This window comes from Lutra lutra, chromosome 15 (genome assembly GCF_902655055.1).
Source record: "Lutra lutra chromosome 15, mLutLut1.2, whole genome shotgun sequence".
Taxonomy (NCBI): Eukaryota; Metazoa; Chordata; class Mammalia; order Carnivora; family Mustelidae; genus Lutra; species Lutra lutra.
Window position 1 is genome coordinate 8,927,446 of NC_062292.1, and position 22,651 is coordinate 8,950,096.

At 38.8% G+C, this 22,651-nt stretch overlaps 1 protein-coding gene across 3 annotated transcripts in view; it reads right to left on the bottom strand.

Moving 5' to 3' along the window:
- Positions 1–22,651, bottom strand: part of AKT3 (AKT serine/threonine kinase 3) — a 303,338-nt gene that overhangs the window by 39,030 nt on the left and 241,657 nt on the right. For all 3 annotated transcript variants that reach the window (XM_047705805.1, XM_047705807.1, XM_047705804.1), the window contains 3 exons: positions 22,271–22,399; positions 10,744–10,958; positions 4,047–4,134 (listed from right to left, as the gene is read on the bottom strand). In XM_047705805.1, coding sequence (XP_047561761.1) covers positions 4,047–4,134; positions 10,744–10,958; positions 22,271–22,399 — 432 coding nt within the window. The remainder of the gene's footprint in view (positions 1–4,046; positions 4,135–10,743; positions 10,959–22,270; positions 22,400–22,651) is intronic.

A 22,651-nucleotide genomic window follows, 5' to 3' on the forward strand; every position in this document is an offset into this window, starting at 1 on the left:
CTGCATTTGGTCAGTGTGCCCTCCGTCTTCTTCAGCTGGCCTGGTTCTGTAGTCAGTCCTCTCCTTGCATGAAGTTGACCCTTTAGGGTTTACCTGGCCAGAGGAATGACCCCTCCATTTGGGTGTTTCAGGTTTTCTCATCATTATGTTGAGGCTATGCATAGAATACCACAAAAGTGATTGAGCCTTCCCACAGTCTGTATCACAGGCTACAGGATAGCAAGTCTGTCTTATCACTGGTGATGCTAATCTCGATCAGCGGGCTTAAGACATAGTCTACCAGGCTTTTCTACCAAAAAGTTACTCTTTCAAGCTTTGTATATAATAAATGTTTGAGGACCGATACATTGAGACTACGCAATTATTTCTTAAACTTCTGCCCACTGATTTTAACAAATAAAAATTCAAAAGTTCCAAAACCACAGGTAATGAAAAGTTGAACACACACCATGGGTCTCATTCACTTAGTTCCCTCTCCTGAGGCAACCAATGTTACCAGTATCTTAACAGGTTTCCAGTTGTATAATGCATAAGAAGTATATACAGACACATTTTTTCCATTATGAAACTACATTTATTAACTGGAGTTCATCTATAAGGAAGACATATCTCTTCTTCTTAACATTTTATTTGTTCAATCATTTATTTTTGTAGTGTGGAAGTTTTATTCCTTGGGTCATAATAGACTAATAAATAAGAGTAATAAACAATAAACTATTTGTTATTTAAATTTTTCCAGCTTTCATCACTGGGACTTATTTAAGGTTCACTCCTGCATCCTATTAATGCACCTCTATCTATCTATCTACCTACCTACCTATCAACCTATTTTTGTTTTTTACTTTTTGGCACCACAAAATTCCATGGGCTTATCTTTTATTTTCCCTATCCAAGCTCTGAAATCAACTACTTTTCCAAGTAACCTTGGTTCTTTGCTTGGAAGAGTGATATTTAAAAACTAAGATTTCAGCACTATCTGTGATAATTAACATCATATTTAATGATAAAAGATGTTTTCTGCATGAGATCAAGAACAAAACCAGGATGTTCACTCCATCATTTCTATTCAACATTACATTGAGGTCCTAGCCAATATACTGAGGCAAAACAAAAAAAACAAAAACCAAAAAACAAAAACAAAACATACCAATCAAAAATGAAGTAAAACTTCTTATTTACATTAGGATATAATCACCTATGCAGAGAATATTGACTAATACACACACACACACACACACACACACACGCACACACACACACACAAACTACTAAGTGAGCTTTGCAAGTTTGCAGGACATAAGGTAATATACAAAATTGTATTTCTATATACTGGTAACAAACACTATGAAAATAAAATTTTAAAATACCATTTTTATCAGAAGACATGAAATACTTAAGGACAAAACTAACAAAATACAGATAAGACTCGAACATGGAAAATTATGAAGCATTACAGACAGACATTAAAGAAAACCTAATTAAATGGAAAGGTATACGATGTTCATGGATCTGAAGCCTTAATCCTGTTCAAATGTCAATTCTGCCACAAATTTAATGTGAAGTTTATATAGAAACTTATCCAGATAAATTCATCTTCTAAAACATCCTCCAGAGAATCTTAAAGCCTGAAGGCATTTTAGAGATCATAATTTTATGTGAGCAAAATGGCTTGTCCATTTCCCCATAGGAAGGAGGAAGCAAATCTAGGGCACGGATCTCCACACTTCAATCCTGTGCTCTTCATGATATTCGCAATTAAGATTAATTCTTTTTCTTTTCTTACTTAATCTAGAAAGAGATTTAGATTTCCCTTCAAGATACTAAGCTTCTCTATATGTCATCTCTAGTTTTGCCACAATATATAGAAAACTGGCCAATGATTATGTAATGATAAACCTACAAAACAACAAAACTCCCAAAAAGTATTATAGCATTCCCATAATTAATCCCCTATTTCTTAGTGATACAAACCCAGACAAACCCAATCACGTTTTCACAGCCTTCCAGAGACAGACTCAAAATGTGCGGACACTGCTGTCACGCTGCTATACTGTCCCTCAAACAGGGAAGATGGCTGGAAACATCCGTGCCTCGTCTGATACCCACCCGGGTAAACCTGCAGTAGAGCTCAGTCCCTGATGAATTCTATTTATGGACACTGTAACTTTCGTGGTTATGTTTCTTTATGGAAGACACTTAAGACCTCTTCTCGGATTAAGTGGCACCTATGTTTATCAATTATAACAATTTGAACTCATGTCTCCACAATACATCATCTAAAGCTATGATGTGGCAGCTCCTTCTCCCTGCTGGCTGGCCCCCTCCAATCCCATTCACCTCAAAGGAGCTGGCGGGTGTCTTGCTTTCAAAACCTTGGCTCTAGGCATGTCCAGCCCCAAGGAGCAGAGACAGGACGTGTGTCTCCCAGAGCTTTCCCCAGGTGATCCCACTTAACACAGAGAGCTGAACCCTGCCGAGGAAATCTTTGTGGCATATCTTAGTCTCCTGACAGGATGGAAGAAAGTCCATGTTTTGCCTCTTCTTTAAATTAGCAAGTGACACACTGGTGCCTCACAATTATCTCCTCAAGAAAGGTTTTCTCTCCTTCCTTCTCTCTCTCTCCCTCTTTTTATTTTTTTTGAATTTTGCTTGGTGAGGGTCCAGCAACGGGGTATTTGTTTGCAGCCTATAGCTTTGTACACCAAAGAAAACCTCTGACCCTGTATTATTTTTGGGAGACATAAGAAGACTTTGATCCTTCTCTTTGACGAGGGTCTTTTGTAGTGAACTGATTTGGTAAAAACAGTACATACCCACCATTAGGGTCTAAAGAGGGAAACAACCCACAAAGAACATCACCAGTGTTATAAAGTGGATGTCTAGTCATCTACATGAAGAAAATAAACGTTTAAGAAAGGTCATGTGCTTCTCAGAAGGGTCGAGAAGGATCTAACATCTACCCCTGTGCTTTGCACCCGGTGGGAGTCTAGAGTTCGAGTAGAGGTATTTATTACCACGCAACTATTTTACAAGAAATGCTTAGAAAATCACCATACTCCCCATTCCCATAACATAATGCAGAAATTCAGTGCTTGTCTTCTTCCTCATAAGTCATATGGTATCACTCTATCTTTACCTTACGGATTAATAGAAGAGAATATTTGGCACAAAATAGATATTTCCTAAATGTTGACTGTATATGTTTCAGAGAAAAATAGGGAAAACTGGAATAAATTGAAATAGAAGGACTAACGACACAAAGAACTAGATAAAGATTCTAAGCAAATATGGCATTACATAAAAATTTCATAGTAAAATTTTGGTAAAAACTTTACATGAGCATTTGAAAACCAAAAAATCAAAATCAGTGCCTATACAGGCAATAACTGAAATAGAAGAAATAAAATAGACAAAAGATTAAAAAGGACTAGATACAGTAATTTCCTGTCCTAAGCAAAAATTACAGTATTAAAAACAAGCAATAAGCAGATCACAATAAATTTACAAAATTAGTAGCATCCATTTTGTGGGCATTAAAATTCAGTTTCAAGTAACAGAAAAGCCCCAAATAAGAAAAATATCCATTTCTTTGTTAAATATTGAAAACTAAAGGGCTTTTTAATTCCTTTTCAAATAAGATTCGCATGAATAAATTTGTAGAGCTCACTTTAAAATTAAAGACATACAGACAAGGAAAAGCATTCTGATTTGTTTGCTAGTTTTCTTAAAGAATAACATAACATTGGGGTCTTTTTTTTTTCTCCTACTAATGTTAAGGAAACAATGAGAAGCAAACTAACATTACTGTGATAAAAGAAAAATCAACCGACCATACTGAATAACATTTCATAGATGCATTTTGGGAGTCAGAATTATCAATAAATTTTTGGCCAAAGAATTTCAATATTATATTCAATTATATGTAGAGTAAAAATGAAAACTATCATTACATCACTGAACTGAATTTTATTCCCTTAAAAAATTATTTTGGCCATAAATTCATTTTTGCCAAAATATATAAAGATTGTTCCATGAAAATAACCTACCTTTTTATCGTATACATCTTGCCAGTTGACTCCAGAGAAGAAACTGTGCCTCATAATTTCTTTTGCATCATCTGGGCCCCCGCCAAGGCTAAAAGACAGACACCAGAGTGAGAAAGCATTAAGACATTTACATAAGCCCAACAGGAAACAAAAAAGTGTTCGCAAAATGTAATTCTCTGTGGCATACATAGTTCTTGATTTCAAGAGCTGTACCAATGAAAACTTTTGCTGTCAGATCTGATTTCTCTAACGTGCTATTAATAAGTCAGTTGAGCACCAACTCCTGATTTTTGGCTCAGGTACGTTATGTCACAATCTCAGGGTCTAGGGACAGAGCTTCGTGTTGGGAGTGTGCTTGAAATTCTTCCTCTCCCTCTGCCTTGCCCTCCACCACCCTTGCACTCTGTCTCTCAAATAAATAAATCTTGAAAAAGGAAAAAAAAAAAAGGAAGAAGGAGAAGAAGTAGCCTCGGGACGATGTCATACCTGAAAAGTGTGCAAGGTTTGGGGTCAAAACTGAAATAGGCAACCAGCTTTGGAACTTATAAGATTTGTGACAAGGAACAAGCTCCTTAGTCCCAGTGTCTCCTCTGTAGAGGGGGGACAATGATGCCAGCCCTGTGGATCCCTGCGAGGGTTAGGAATAACAGAAGTAAGCAGCTAGCTCAACAAATGGTAGCAATTACCACAGTCAATTCTCTAAACCAAATTTATTTTGGTTAAGACTCAGGTCAAACTGAATCCTTGTCGCCATAAATTCCGAAATGACTAAATAATTAGAAAAAGCAACTTGTATAGTATTGCTAACAGATAGAAACTCAGGGGCTATTTTCATACCTCAAGTGGATTTCCACAGAAATGACATTGCTAATCTATGAAATACCACTGCAGCGTGATTTATTCTGCTAGCTGCAATACATGTTATGAATTTAAAGATGCTCCCCCATCTTTCCAGGTTCTCTTACTTAACGAAAAGCTGGCATGGTATGAAATTCAGGTACTTTCTGGCTTCCTCGGTTTCAAACACATAGTGCATACTAGTCACTAGGAAGAAGGAAGGAGAAAAGAAACAAAACAAAACAAAATTAAATAAAAAAAAAAAAACAACAGATGGAAAGCAAGGAGGGAGTGAAAGAGAGAAAGGGAAGAAAAAAAGAATGGGGAAAGAGCAAGGAAAAGAAAGGAAAGGCAATCTGTTTAAATCTGGATTGACAAAAGTAAGCTTTCTCTGGTCTTGTTAGCAGTTAGGAGCTGTGTGCGCCCGTAAAGGCATATCAGCCAGTTCTCTGCGGAAAATGATACATGTGTAATATTACATATGCAGATTATGTATACATGTTTGTTATGAATTTTACAGACATAAAGGATGCGAGGCATAAAACTGATAAAGAATGGTAAAATGCAGAATGCCCTTTACTCTACATCAGCCAAGTGATGGTCACAGATAACATTTGTTAAATTTTGCTGAACTCAAAAGCCACGAACTGGCTTAGGAGTAGCTCCAAGGTGAATACTGGCTGATCTTTTTGTTTATGGTGAAGACTAATTTGAAACTGATAAAACAAAGATACACATCAGACCTTCGCTTGCTTGTCAGTTACATGAGTGACTTCTTTGATGAATGGTGGAAGACTATTTCCTCATTTTTGTGTGCTATTCACAATAGAATGGATACAGACAGAACAAACTTTAAGATATAATCTGTGTGGGCTGCCTGGGTGGCTCAGTCAGTCAGTTAAGTGTCTGACTCTTAATTTCAGCTCAGGTCATGATCTCAGAGCTGTGAGACTGAGCCCGTGTCTGGCTCCATGCTGGGCATGGAGCCTGCTTAAAATTCTCTCTCTGTCCCTCCCTCCTGCTCGCTCTCTCTAAAAAAATAAAATAAAAATAAAATGTAATCTTCATTATTACTATCTTTTCTATTAGTTTCTTAAATCTAAACAATCAACAAAACAATAAAGCAAGCCCTGACTTACAAAGTTTGCCAGTTTTGGTGATGTAAATACTCTCCCCACGGCCAATTTCAAGTTAGGAACCTGACATCACGCAACACAGAAGTGGAAAGACATGCACAGAAACAAACCCTTGTTTGGTATTTCTATACAGACACAACAGTTAAAAGCAACCTCGAAAGCACCAAGAAGGGTAAAACGTAACAAAATTATTAAGGAGTGCTGAATTTTGAGTATTTATTACCTTTGTTTTTAATGTCCTTGTTTTGGTTTGTAAGCTCATACAATTTGATTTTTAATCATGACCCTATTAAACAACCAGCTCACAAAATCCTTGGAACATAACAACAGGCTCTTATGAGTTGGTTCAGGCCAACTCCCACACACCACTGGGTAGGAAGAAACACAAACAGGTCATCATAAACAAACGATAATACAATCTAATGGTGCTGGTTATTATTAGGCATAAGGAACACATGACAGAGGAAGAATCCAGGATTCCCTGACACATGGTCAGAATGGAAAATACAACCATGAGCCGATATCTGAGTATCTGTGATGATGATCCATGGTTCCCACAGTCTAGGTCTCCTGTCCCAGATTGCAGGGGATGAACTACAAGGCTGACAGTGAACTTCTAGGCTGGACCAGATGGTACGAGTGGTGTTCGTAGGCACTGGCAGGTCTGTATTCAGCTAACGCCAGCGGTCCGCCCCCTGGCCTCGCTCTTTCTCTGTCTACTCCAAGTGGTGTATGTCCCTCCCCGTCTGGGCTGCAAATTCTTTTGAGGGTAGAGATCGGGACTGGATGATCCAAAAAGCATTTCAAGCTTGTGCTTAGAGAGCCGGAAAAGCAGACCCACCAAAATAAGTGTTTCTGAAGAGAATTTAACATCTCAGAAGTATGCATCAAAGTAGTCCGCATGAGGAAACTCAGAAGCTCGCTGTACTTTCTTACCCTTCCCGCTATTGTTTTTCTTTTGAATGACACAGGAGATGGTGGGGGAGGTGGGAGTTGGGAGTAGAGAACCTTCATCATTTTGTAAATAGAAGGTTTTTATCCAGCTTCAGTTACTCATTTTATGTCACCCCTCTGTTCTCTTGCAATAGCTTGGCTTTGGACATTGCCAGCATTTAATCTATATTTATCAAATACATAAAAAACTAAAGTATCAGCCATGAGTACTACGCGAAGTCTAAGAATATAATCTTAGACTGCCATTTTAGAAGCTGGGAGAGATTCTTTAACACGCGCTTTCTCCAAGTGTGAAACTGTCAAAAATTTCAATGTCAATGACTCCCTAATATACAATTTAAGACTTCAAAATAATATCAAAATACGATTTGCACTAAGATATTTATGTCTAAGAATAGTAAACTCCAATACCAGAATGCCAAGCTAAATCCTCAGCTACTCTGGATTCTTCGTTATTAGCAATATCGTGGAATGCGTATTTTCCTGGTGTTACCGAATGCAGCGCAAGGTCATGCTTTTCCTCTCAATTGTGCATAGGAGGATAAAGGAGATACCAACAGAATGAGCAAAGTGATGGAGGATACGAAGTAAAGGCAAAATGGTAGTTGACCCTTTGGTAGAACTGACGGTAAAGAATATCAGAAAAATTCATCAGTATTTAAAACTGTTGAAGAGGAAAAATAATGAGGTGCATCGTAATGCCACCTTACTATGTTTCCAAAGACTTTTCAGGGTCCTTTAGTGCCTCTTTCCCTTCTTTCTACCTCTTGAATTCTGATGTTTCCGAGGATACTGTCCTAGGCCTTCTTCCCTTTGTCCTAGACTCCCCCACTATTCTAAGGGCTCCAGCTGCCTCTGAGCCATTGACAGGGCCCCAAACCATACATCCAGCCACTGTGTATCTATTAAGCACTGGTACAGTTTTGAGCTGTTGTCTTCACATTTCTATCTAGGTTTTCTCACAGATCTGACTCCGTACAGCCAAAGTGAGTATCAGCATCCTTCCCACAAGCTCCTTTGCCTGTGCTCCCTGTCTGCTAATTAACACCCCACTCTCCAAGAGTCATCTGAGCTGGAAACACAGAGGAACCCCCAACTCCTTCCACTTCCTCATTATTTCTATTCAATTATCCACAAATTCCGATTGATTGCTCCTCGACCACTGCCTCTGGAAGGACCCCATCTCTTCTCTGGACAATCCCACACGCGTTTTCAACGGCTCTGCCTACCTGCCCCTGGCCCTTCCCTGTTCTAATCCGTCCATGATGAAGCTGCTGGTATTATCTTTCATAGCACAAATCCGATTACACCATCTCTTACTTCATAATTCGGTGGTTTTTCATCCCCTTCCAAATAAAGGGTAAATATTCTCTAAGAAGCAGGTCTTTGCAATCTACCATTTCAGCTTTATCTTCCCAACATTACCCAACTCATACTCTACACACTAGTCGCTGAACTTGTTAAATGCCATGTTCATTCACAATTCTAGATTCCTTTTCAAGGCAATTTCTCTACATGAACAACCCCTGTAGACTCCAACCCACCTAGCCCCCTAGACAGAGCTAATAACTCCAACATGCACTTGTAGGTAGAGCTGAGCTGTAAGTACGCGTTCTGTGTCCTGCATTTTTCTATGAACAGCAACAGCAGAACTTCGTTTCACTCATCCTCGCATTCCCGATACTTTATTTTTTAAAAAGATTTTATTTATTCATTTGATAGAGATCACAAGTAGGCAGAGAGGAAGGCAGAGAGGAGGAAAGCAGATTCCCTGCCAAGCAGAGAGCCCAATGCGGGGCTCCATCCCAGGACCCCGGGATCATGACCCGAGATGAAGGCAGAGTCCTTAACCCACTGAGCCACCCAGGCGCCCCATTCCCGATACTTTAATGCAATAGTGGAGGCGCTTGCTTATCTACCTTAAATGAAAACAGCGAATCATTGCAAACACCCTGTCTTCCCTTTAGATAATACCAACGTCTGGATGGACAAACCTTCAGTTATCCTACATATCAGCCCACTAACAATCTAGAAATTTACCTACTTATTCAACAATTACTAAGTATCCACTATGTGCTATCCCAGGGTGGGAGGCGGGGGCAGTGAACAGGAAAATGAATGAGACACAGACATGAGAACCACAAATGCAAGGTTGTTCCACCAGCTACTTATGGAGGGGGGGGGGGCGCATAAAGGCAGGGGCTGTCAGAGTTACCTGGAGGAGTCACAAAAGAATAGGCTAAAAACTCATTGCCCTTGAAATCCAAGCCAAATATTAGAACCCAAAATCAAGCAGATAAAATGGAAATCCTAGCTCTGCTTAAAGATCATCTATTACCAAGTGCTGTCTGTTACATGAATTGTGAAATAGTCACACTCAGTAGAACACATTTCAAAACCTGAACACACTGAGAAGCGGCTGCGTTGCAAATAAGATGCAACAGAAATACCAAGTGGGCATCAAGAAAGTTGATTACTCCTGTTAAACAAGAATTTTCTGGAGCATAAATTACTTAACCGTCTCCAGGCCTCAGTTTTGCCCTCAGTCAAATGTCAATGAGAAACCTACCTATCAACTCTACAAGATAAGAGAAACAGCAAAGGGGACCACAGATATGCAAATGCCCTAAAAGAGAACACTTAAAACCACTCTACAAACACGAGGTAAGCTTCCCATTACTAGGATCATAAAACACATTTTTGAAAGGGTCTTCAAGAGGCAAACGGATGGTGTCTCTTTTACTATGTTTGCTTATTTCTGCTGAAGGGTAAAATCATGCCCCTCATAAAGTTTAGAAGCTACAAGTGTGTGATGGAAACCAGTGCTAATGAAGGCAAAACCCACATTTTAGGATTCATTTATTCCTTCTTTCATTAATTCAGTCTGTCAACAAATACATAATGAGCAGAAAAAAACAAAAAACAAAACAAAACAAAAAAAAACAGAACTGTGCAAAAACACATTATGGGAGGGAAGACTGGACAATAAAATCTTGAAATCTATCCTCAAGATGTTTAATATCGAAGTGATTTTTAGAGCAATGCTGGCACGCCTACTCATCTACAGGAAAGGATGGCCATACACATGTATAAAAGAGATTAAGGGATGTTTTTACAATAATAGTCATTCCATATATGACTTACAAATTATATGTATAAATGAATATAGAAAAATGAACAGAGAACACTAAGCTCACTGATTAATTAAGCAAAGGGCTGTAGGATGCTTCAGGTCACAGCTGTAGCTACAAAAGAAATACAAAGTATGTAAAGGTATTTTGCTTCACCCTCTCTGGCAGTACACAGAGAAGTGTATCTTCAAATGGCAAACAAGCAAAAAGCAGTCTGATTGTTAATACAGGTTGGCACGGGAGGAGAGTAAAGAGCTGGTTCTATCTTTTTTATTCTGTAAATTAGCATAAATAAAAAGGCCCAGAGACTGAAAGGGAAAAAAAAAAAAAAGGGATACTTCTATCCCCACAATAGCAAGTACCAGGGCAATTAAGAAATTGTTCACTCACAATATGGTTAAGAAAACCTCTCACAATCCTTGTTTGGTAAAATCTGCATAAAATTTCCAAGTTAAGAAAGAGTTGAAGAAATTTTTACAATGTTCTGTATTATGCAGTTAAAAATAAGTCAGTATTTCAGTGGGAAGATGTCTACACCAAATACACTGTTCTTGGAGTTAGTTATATTTGAATTAATCTCTGTATCACAGCCTCTACCCACATTCGTCCGGAACCCATCAAGTGTTACTTGTGGCTTACCGTTTATTTGGATCCTTTATCAAGAGCCCTGAAAGCAGTGATTTTGCATCTGAAGAGAGTGTTCGAGGAAATTTAATGTCTTCCATTAGTATTAGTTCAAAAAGTTTCTCATGATCCTGGTTGTAGAAAGGTAGCCTCCCACACATCATCTCATACATGACAACCCCCAGGCCCCACCAATCCACGGCTCGGCCATAGTCGTTGTCTTCTAACACCTAAGAGGGAAACCAGTGAACAAATGCATTATTACACACGAACTTTTAGAGCAGTCTTCACAAAATGTACTATTCTTACATCAAAGTGAATCCTAACTTGCAAAGCCTAGGTGGGCTATCCTGACACCTTGACATTTAAACTAGAAAGCATCCCACAAAAGATATGAGTCACACCGGATACAGGAAATATCTGTTCAATCCTCGTCTTGAAGTGGCCAGTGTAGGAGAAAAGGGTCAGGCCACGCAGCATATTCTAAGCGAATGACAACGAAGGCTCAAGCGAAAATGGTTTGTGTATTCGCACGTTTTCTCATAGGCCTACTTAATTTTTCACTCTGGGTCCACTACATGGACTTCAAGTAACTTGGGAGGTTAAGTCCTGCTGCTCAAGTGTATAAGGAGCCGTGGAGAAGCACTAAGGAACTCGGGTCAAACTGTAAGGACAGGAGTCATGTACACAGAGTCATATAGACAGGTTCAGGGCACAGCGAGCAGGACAGTCGAGCTGGAAACTTCTGGAGGGCCCTGCGTGTTTATACTCTTTAAGGAAATAGTCCACAAAGCAAATATAAAGATTTACTGTTTGGGGTGTGTCCAAAGCTTTATTAGTACCTCACAATAAAATTTCTGTTAAACACAAACAACAAAAATCACGGTATAATATCTCTCTGGCATGTGCCCTTAAATTTATTTCCCAAAATACATCTCAGGCAAAACAAATTTAGAAAGAAAGGACACAGCGGTATCAGTAAGACTATGTTAGAGTGACCTATTCAAATCGGGGCATAATATTTCATCATTTGTCCCAGGAAAATGTTTTTTCCCTTTTTATTAGGTATGTTCCTCAGCCAATGCAATTTTTTTCATTTCTTTAGATCTTCCTATATTTTAAAGATTTTATTTATTTATTTGAGAGACCGAGAAAGAGAGCACAAGTGGCGATTGGGGCAGAAGCAGAAGGAGAGAGAGACTCTCAAGCAGGCTCCCCGCTGAGCATGGAGCCCCACCCAGGACTTGACCCCACATTCCTGAGATCAGGACCTGAACTGAAGGCAGATGCTTAACCGACTGAGCCACCCAGGTGTCCCAGAATCTTTCAGTATTTTATTTTAAATTACTATATCTGAATAATCTTAAAGCCTACTTTATCTGATTCTCCTAGCTTTGGGATAGATAGAGCAAGAAAACCACACCCATGAAATATACCAAATAAAAAATCTTATAACTGATTATGTAAGAATTTCATACAGAACAAAGTGGTGCACATGTTCCAAACTTCCTTAGAGTAAGTAAATCAGTTATTGGAGATGACGCACATGTGACTTTTATTTAAAATTTACCAATAATGTCATAGAATTGCACATGGTATGTTTGACAGTTAAATTTCGATTACCTGTCAATACTATGAAAGACACTTGGTAGACAGGGTATTTATATGCATGGAGAACGTAAGTTTGAGAAAAACTACGTTACTTAGCAGTTATTTCAGTGTCTTTCAAATGTTATGAGAAGATTTTTAATTCAGTTGTATCCCAGTTCCAAGGCGACACAGGATCTGCCTTAGCAAGATACGAACACAAGTCCAGTTCCTATGTTCTTCCAAAAAAATCTTTTGTAGAGTAACAAACTAAGCAAAATATTTTGGGGAAGAACAACAAATTCTAGTTTTCATCTTTGGCGAAAAATATTTCAAATTTCTACTTGTTCGAAATGAGTAATATAAAAACAAACAGAAAACAAGAAATAACCTAAAACAGCAGAAAGAATTCGGCGTGTGTACTTATTACTTCAGTGAAAGGAAACACCGTATGTATGATTTTTAAATACCAGGGACTTTTGATTATTCGAGAATCTATCTCCTGTCCAATTAGTAGAACGTACTGTTTGTGGGCCTGAACCTAAGAGATCCAGGATTTCACCTAATGACGAACAATTTTAAAATCTAAGTAACCTTTTACTCAATTCCTACAACACCAACAAAACAGTGGCACATGCGAAAAAGAGCCAAATGTGGTTTTTAACCTCTTTTTTCATAAAACCATAAAAAGCATAAAAGCTGGATTAACTGCTTCCCGAACCCACATTTCACCAGCCGGGTTCTCATCCCCAGCTGGCAAAACTGGCAATCCTTTATTTTTGTTTAAATACCTGGTTTGCTGCCAGAAAGGAAAGTGAGTACATAAAAAAAGGGTTTTATTTTTGAAGAGAAATAAGCAACTGAAAAATCAAACTGCCTTGTAAAAAAATCTGTTTGATAAAATAAATTTTTCATTTCGCTTTGTAAAATGAACATTGATTCTCAAAATAAGTGGTTTTGCTTCCGAACATACGCGTTTTAATGAATATATAGATACATCATGCTACAATTAGGACTGTTTGCTGTATTACTTTGAACTGAACAAATCTGATGTGATACATCATATCTTATCGACATGTGAAGTCCAGCAATGTTGAGGAGAAAAAAACCCTAAAAACGCAGCCAGCCCTCTTAATCTAAGAGTCTTTGTTCTCAATTAAAAAGAAAGATTTCTGTTCAACTCCCACCTCTAAACAGCTGGAAGAGGAAATATATAAGAAATAAAAAGAAACGTGATTGTAATATTCTACATGAGGATACAGAATATAAAACATGTTACCATTCTTCAGACATCACTCCTCTCCCCCTAAATTATCTTGAAACCCAATACGTCCAAAGGCTCTAGAAACTCCAGAGTGAAATGAAAATCCACAGCTTCTTTTATATTATTTTCTAAAGATAATTTTCCTCCCTTACTCAAAGCACGCATTTTTCCCCAAATTACAGTAACATATAAAATTTACATTCCTTAAACTAAGAGCTGCAATCCCTTCTGCCTACCTCTGATGATTTTTTTTTTCCCCAAAAAAAGCCTGATTTAATTCCTGGTTATCAGAGGGGCAGATCCAAAAGGTGGGATTATTGGTAAGGCAGAGGCACAATGATGGCAAAGTGCATTTCAACTCCATTACCACCTGCCTTATCATATAATCTGGATATAAATGCAGATCAAAACCTGCTCCTAGAGAAATATAATCCACTCAAAGACTTCTCCTGAAGGATTAGCCTAAAGAAAGTGTCTCTTTTCCACAAAATCACCGTTACTCATGTTTTCAACTGAACTCAAGGTTTCAAAGCTAACGTGGACATTCGGGATTTCCTTTGTGCCCTACTGTCTCTGTCATCACAGATGTAGATCTACTTTGTGACTATATTTAATGCAAAAGACAGAGAGAAAGGACAAGAGGTGATTTGGAACACCACAGGTAATGTAAATATTCAACAATGATAAGAGGTCACATTAAGTCGATATCCAAACGGCACCCAAATGCTGGGAAACAAGGCTGTTTCCATTTTTCTACCAGAAGCCTGAGACTGCTTCACTTTCTGATGTAATAAAAGCGGTTTCAAGGAGGTCACAGCAGGTATCCATTACCATTAAATATTCTGGTAACATCTGGTTAATATTTGGTAATAGCCGATGTAGGCGCTGTACAAAACAGCCAGGATAGTTGAACAAAAATCAGCATGAGTGGCTCTTGAATGGTTACTAATTTCAAGGATGATGTTAAATAATAAACTATGAATTTTAAAATGATACCATCAGTTAAAATTCCCAGTATAAATATTTATTTGGCGCATGGGCACTTTCAAAAACTATCTTTACTCCCGTGTTCTTTTACCAGCTAGAATTTGCTGGAAGGTTGAAGGAACACCTCCCTCGGCTTGACTGCCCGGCCACACAATGCACCCAAGGCAAGCAATTATAAGGAGGGGATGTCTGCCCCGGAGTGGCTTGCTGCTCAATCAATAATCCAGACAGAACAGATGGGGGAAAAAATTAAACATCCAAACAAACTGTCTGCACACCTATGTTGTGAAAGTAAACTGCGAACTTGGATGAACCAATTTACCACTAATTCAAAAAAGAATTTTTTTCCTGGTAACCTTGTATTTCAGGTAACGGATATGCGTGTGTTTTCTATATAAACATACGTTTCTATACTTTATCATTTATGGAAATCCTTATTCTTCATATCCTAGGAATCTGCTTAAAAAAAAAAAAAAAAAAAAAAAAGATCTGTTAAGTCTTCCAATCCAGATTCTAAAATGTACTGCAGCTTTAGAAGTCTGTATTTCATGACAGTTATGAATTCCATGGTTTCTTGGTATTTTCTTCATAGATACTTCTTTTATACCTGGTTCTCAAGTGCTCATTAACTCTTAGGAGACTGAGAGTGTGAACGCCCTTTGCACTGAAGGAGGACATTTTCCCAGAGTTCTCGACTTCCCTTTTGCCCTGGAGCAACAGCCATCAAGGGATTTCAAGAAACTGGGCCTTTGTCACCTGCGTCAAAACAGCTACTGTGAAATACTACAGGTTATCGTCACTAGTGTGCGCCCAGCAAAGGTGAGTTTTGTCTCTGTTCTCATGCTCCAGAGAATTTCAAATTAAATTCTGTGCTTAACCTAGAATCATTCCAACGCACTGAATGCGAATATTCCTACTGTTAAAGCCAAAAGACCAAACAACACTGAAAAGAACTTTCAGTGAAAACTAGCGGCTGCAGGAATGGACACACCTCTAAGGAAGGAGGAGCCAAAACTGAGTGACACCCAGAGATGGTCAAGGTTGAACTAGAAATATTATTTTCACTCATATTTAAGTAATACCCAATTTGGGGAGAAAGTGGGATGATTTTTACTATTACCCCAAAACAGTGTAAATAGTAAGCCAACTCATGGTAGTTAAAGGCACTTCAATCTCCTTATATGTGAGCGGACAACCTCTACCTGAACTAATCACCGTGTTCCTTCACTTAATTTCCCTCTTACTACTGATGGGTCCTTCTCAGAGCCATTCAGGAGGAGAAAGGTTTTCAAAAAGCCCTTAAGAGGTCATGTGTTACATGAATTATTAACAAATAAAATATGAGGGATGTACATAGTTTTAAAAGGGTTACTAAAACTTTTTGTTTTTACAAAATGCTTAGGCATTTGAAGACTTAGTTTCACAATCTGTTAGACAGCGGGAGAATTTTGTCTGAGGGCTAAGTGAACTGTGACTGTGTGCTCCTATTTTTACCTACAGATTAAATGTGCAAATACATGTTACCCTTGGACTCATTCATTTCTCTAAAGATCTAAAGAAAATATTGACAGGGATGCCTGGGTGGCTCAGTCCGTTAAGTGGCTGCCTTCGGCTCAGGTCATGATCTCGGGGTCCTGGGATCGAGTTCCACATTGGGCTCCTTTCTCAGCGGGGAGCCTGTTTCTCTCTCTGCCTCTGCCTGCCTCATTGCCTCCTTGTGATCTCTCTCTTTCCCTCTGGCAACTAAATAAAAACCTTTAAAGAATATATTGACAGAGCCCAGGAAATGATGTCTTTTACATTATCTCTTCTTTGTTGTATTTAAGATAAATACATACAATTCCATGTCATACATCTTAATCAAGTTGGATTCTAAATGCTCTCCCCACCCCATTTACACTACTGGGTGCCAGCAACTACCATTACCCTGAATTTCTGGATGCTCCCAGCTCATTCTAAAGAAGGAATTGTATGTCTCTGGCTTTAAATTTGTATGAAATTTAATGTCCATGTGTGTTACTCCCTCTAAAGCATCAAGAGGACTTCGAGCAAATCTTTTTCTCAAAGTCGTCAGCAAAAATTTCAGATATTTTCAAATTACATGTTCTAAGGAAGATAATAAAGGTAGTAGGCTTCAAAAGCCAGCTGAATAAAATGACAGCGAGTGACTGTTTTCTAAGAACGAGGATCTGAAAATGAAGAACACATCAAACAATGCATCTTTAGACACTGGAAAAAAATATTTTACACTTATGTGAAATCAATTTCTGTATATATATATATTTTTCTGAACAGCAACCACAACTCAGTACCATGCATTTTCCAATAGTCAAGCCATTTTTCTGCAATCTTTTTGTTAGTTCTAACTTGATTATCAAATAATTTTTATTTTTACACTATTACAGAAGTGCATTTCTCTAGGTTTCCAAAACCACCTTATTCAACCTTCCCCATCTGTCACCATCTGCTTCTTTTTAGCATGTACTTTTTGTGTGATCACATAAGCATGTGAAAAATAACTAACATTCAGATGATTATCTGCTGGTACATTTGAGGACTGGGCATAATAAAAGTGAACTGCCAAAACGTACTTAACACTTTTAATTTTGTTGGGTCTTGCATGTAAGCTACATTTGATTTTCAAACTGTTTTACAGTTGGAAAGTTGATCAGGTACTGCTAACTCAAGAGCAAAGCTGAGACTAAATAATTAGCACTGCATAAAATGGTTTGGATCCAATGAGAGCCAAATCAAATAATAAAATTTAACAGTAAGATTTTATATGTGATTTCCAATTTCTTTTATAATTTCTAGGTGGAAAAGAAAGTAGAGATTTCAAAAACAAAAATTCTGTCAAAGTATCTTAATGTCCATAATGTACGGCAGGTAAAGGTTTCTTTCTTTCTAACGTAAGAAAGAGCAGAAACATGTTCATTTAAAACCACAGATTCGAATGCATTTTTAGAGATGGAGGGACACTAAACGCATACTTTATATGCCTGCTGGCACTGTGTCTCTCCAACCTCTCAAAAAAAAAAAGACATGATTTTTTTTTCCTTTACCGATAAATATCCCTAATTCTTCACCAAAGAGGTAAGAGAACAAATACTTGTAAATACTCTTTTTCCAATAAATGGCATTTTTATACTGTAAGAGTCATCTTTTCCGGGGTTCTCTGCCACAAAAAGAAACTTAAGTTTACTTAAAATTTGTCTTTAACACCAGCTATGAGTCTGACATGTCCGACAGTTAACAATCGGTTTTTGACCTGATCTCTAAGGAGGCCCTGAGCTCTCTCCACAAGGTGTAAACAAGTCTTGTGTAGAAAGAGACAACACTGACAAGGAGCCACTCACAAGAGAAGCAGTAATCAGGAATGGACTCCCAGGTCTGATAAGCAATTATGACTTACATACCACGAAGAAAAGTCTGGCATTGATGATGGAATGTGCTAGAAATTTCAAGGTTCAAGAAAAGTGAGAGACGCCATCTGAAAGGCTCTTGCCCACCCCTCTGACTCTGATCATGTTTGTCTGATCACATTATTGCCTTGTTCTCAATTCCAAAGTGACTTTCCTTTATGCAAGAGATTAAAGCTAAACTCCTTTTGCATTTTAGTCCCCAACCCTGCGTCCAGCCTCCTGTCTTCCTGCTCCCTGTTCAAGGCCACTGGACCCTTCCTGCAGGCTGACACACCCTTCCTTCTCCTCCACGAGCCTGGGCACAACTCCAGGAAAGCAATTATTTTCTTGCACAGTAATGATTGTTTTCTGTCTCTTATCACCCTAGCAAATAGCAAGCTGCTTGAGGACAAAAACCATTTCTTACTATCTTTGTATTCCCAGCCCCTAACACAATGCATGACCTCCAAAATAAATACTCTGTAAGTATCTCTTAAGTGAACAAGAGTGTTCTCCAGTGAAACAGTCCGTATTGGAGACCGGAGGAAAGGGCTTAAAATTTTTTGTCTTAAAAGTAAGAGTAAACACATTCAAAATTACCCTATTTAACAAAAATGCCATGATTGACACAAATACTTAAAATGGAAGAATTTAAATTGCATGAGAAGTTAGCTGTTTCAGGAATTGTCATCCCCAAATGGTAACAACAGTGACGGAAAAAAGACGGGTTGAGACTGTAATTATGGATCAACACACACCAGCCATGGGTACAGAAATTGCTGTTACAGACCAGACGTCTGTGATATTAAAAAAAAAAAAAAGATACGCAAAAATGTTTCTTACTTGTTTTTAAAAAGAATTGATAATGTCTTGGGAATTGTAAAATTTCGCTTTAGAAACAACTGTACTTTTCTTTATGAAACTCTTGGTTTTGTTCTTTAGCTGATGACATTAAGCATGTAAAACAGTATCTTTGTCTCTTAGATCATCTGCTTCTCAATGAAATGAGATGTGTTTATCTTCTTCAGAAATAATTTCCCCTAATTGTGACACAACTAATTCTGTTATTCTCAATACAGGATGGCAGCATCTGTGGCCCAGGGATCGCAGGGGTTACTCGAACTCCAGAGAAACAAAGGATTTGTTTTTCATGACATTCACAAAAACAACCCTATTCTAGAAAATATGATCTCATATTTGAATAAATAAGGAAGAGGGTTCTGAAAATTTTACTTAATTCACCACAAAAATGGGAGGATCTTAAACTTCCAGATTTTATAACAGAAAATAATATTGGCAGCCCTCAAGAAAATAATATTTAGAAATGTACTGTATTTCAAATTATTAGCTCTTCTTTATAATAACACAACATTCTTGAAATGTATATTTACTATCTAGTTGAAAAAACCATTATATTAACAAACATACGAGTTACTACAGGTACAGGGAATGCTAGGGTTCTCGATGTATTCCTACTTTTTAATTTCTTTTAATTACCTTTTCCTTTTGAGCATTTGTAAAGCATTCACCTTAAAAATGACAATTATTGGGGCACCTGGGTGGCTCAGTGGGTTAAGCCGCTGCCTTCGGCTCAGGTTGTGATCTCAGGGTCCTGGGATCGAGTCCCGCATCGGGCTCTCTGCTCGGCAGGGAGCCTGCTTCCCTCTCTCTCTCTCTCTCTGCCTGCCTCTCTGTCTACTTGTGATCTCTCTCTGTCAAATAAATAAATAAAATCTTTAAAAAAAAATGACAATTATTTATACCTATAAGCGGTCTTGAAGTTGTGGCTTTTGGAGGTGTAATATCTGTAGTTAAAAAAGGAAGAGTGGCCTTTATAAGGTGGATCCTCTCTCTGACAACTCCCTGCGGTGTACAGACTCCATTACAAAGAAGTTCTGATCCTCCGTCCCCTCACCTTTAAAAGTACCATCAGGGATGCTATCGCAAAAGGTCACTGCAAACATGCAGCACGCATGCATAGCAGATGTTCGAGAAGCTACTATCCATCCATCGAAGATCAATGCCTCCCAATTTGGCTCCAGCCACACCAACTTTCTTAGAGTTTGAGGGAGGAACTGGGCTCATTCCTGCCCCAGGGTTTTCAACTAGCTGCTCTCTGTGTCTGGAAAGTTGGTCCTCTCCACTTCCACAACAGCTGCCTCCTCCTCAGCATCCGGCTGTCTGCTCGACCATCACTTCCCCATGCATCCTGTCCGGAGAAGACAGTATCTCCCAAAGACAGTGCAGAAGTTATCTCCTGTCTCCCAGGGTCTTCTACAACGGGGAAGCGGGGATCGGCGTCACTACCCCTTCAACTGGTGTTGGCTATGACAGAAGTCATAGGAAGCCTATGACAGAGACGATGGGTGGTTTCTGGAACGAGGCCATAAGAGGAGATGCATGCACGAGTGTTTGCAGCAGCATCATAGCCCCAAACTGGAAGCAAAGCAAATGTCCATTGATGGCTGAATGGACCCACAAATTGTGGCATATTCATTCAACTGAATATTATTTGGCCATTAAAAGGAATGCAGTACCAAGAAAATGCTAAAAACATCGATGAATCTTGAAAACCTACTACGTGAAAGAAGCCAGACACAATTGGCTCCCTATTATAGGACTCCACTGACATGAAATGTCCAGAAGAGTACATCTATAAAGAAGGAAAGTGGATCGTGGCTGCCTGGGGGGAGGGGAAGAGGAGATAATGGTGCAGGTTTTGTTGTCAGAGTGATGACAGTACTCTGGAATTAGACAGTGGTGATAGTCACACGCCACTGTGAACATAATAAAAACCACTGCTGAAGGATAGGGTGGGTGGCCTGTACTCTGATAAAATTATTAAAAATATACTATGAAAAGGAATTTGCAAAAAACTAATGAAACATTTCTTAATGGTTTACTAGGTGAACAACAACAACAAAAACCTAACAAAAGAAAACAAAACAAAACAAGAGGAAGCACCTTTTGACTCACTAACTAAGACATTTGCTGTGGAACCTGAGGTCGGGGAAGTCCGGACCACAGGGCGAGGCTGAGGCTCTAGGTCAAGGCTCCAGGTGCCTGTCAGGGGAGCAGCAGGCGGGGGCATCGACTGTCAGAGGATGAGTGAGGATGCCTCCCCACCCAGCCTCCAGCCACAGTCACCCGGCCGCTGTGCAGTCTGTCTGGCTGAGGCCCCACGTGCTGCGAGGCAGAGATAAGCCATCCCTGCTATCCCCCCGACTCTGAGAGCACACAAAATGCTTGTTTTTTACCACTAGGATTTGGAGTCCTCTGTTACAAGGCCAGGGTAATCTGAACTCTATCTAAAATAGCCGCCACACCACATCCTTCCCTTTATCCAGCTTTATTTTTCTCCCCGGCCCTCATATCCATTAGATGACATGAGGGCATTTACTTCTTCACATTGTTTTGCTCCAGAGAGCGGGGTCTTTTGCGTCGTGCTCCTGTAGCCACATCACCCGCGCAAAGGCCCGACGCACAGCAGACACATGATAATATTCGTTGAACATAAATTAACAAATGATTATGGAACCCTCGGCATGGGGAGGTCCACGTCATCTTGGCATGAATTCCAAGACGTAGCTACTGTTTTTTCGTTAACTTTCCCTATAAAATACTTTCCAATAATAAAGTATGGAAGCTCACAACACTGCGGATGTCAATTGTCATTGTTCCTTTGTTTCAGAGGAAAACTCAAGATGCCTTATAAAACTGCAAACACTCCTGCAGATACTGCCCAATTATTTGATTTTAATAAATGAATCAAAATGGGCATCATCAAGAAATAAAATATATGTGGCCAAAAAATAAAAACTGACTTACTCTACTGAGGTTAGGACTTTGTGCTCATAAAATTTAATTGCTACATATTCTTGCTCTATAATCCCACGCTAAACAAGTGAGAGCAAAGTAGATGTGATTCATGTTGGTGGAACTGAAGCAACAAAACAACGAGCGAAGGGGAAAAAAGAGATAAACCAAGAAATGGACTCTTAACTCTAGAGAACACATGGATGGTCACCAGAGGGGAGGTGGGTCGGGGGCGGGGGGTGCCATGGGAGAAATAGTGATGGGGATTCGTAAAAATCCACTTATCAGAATGAGCACTTAGTAATATACGAGACGCTGAATCATTCTATTATACACCTGAAATTGCTGTAACACTGTATGTTAACTGTACAGGTATTAAAATTAAGAAAAAGTAGTAGATAGCACAACGTTTTTTAATGCTAAATGGTTTGCTTTGCAAACCATATGGCCATATTAGTTTTCTCCTACAAATGCAAGCATAGCCTACCTCTGGTGCCAGATACTCTGGTGTGCCACAGAATGTCTTCATGGTGGCTGCATCTGTGATTCCTTCTTTGCAAAGTCCAAAATCTGTAATTTTTATGTGGCCATCTTTATCCAGCATCAAATTCTCCAACTGTGTAGTAAGAAAAATGACATAATTTGTTTTATAGTTTTCAAAAATAGGAAAATACTGTTTTGAAAAATTATGGAATGCTGAGTAAGATATTTTGGAAAGAGGACGTAGCTGTAGTTAATAGAACTCGCAGCACTTACAAACCCTATAGCTTCCTAACTCATGTGTAAAAAGAAATCTATTGTATCAAATACTTCACGATGATAAAATTATTGATTTTTAAACCAATGGGAGTAAGAGCCATTATTGTGT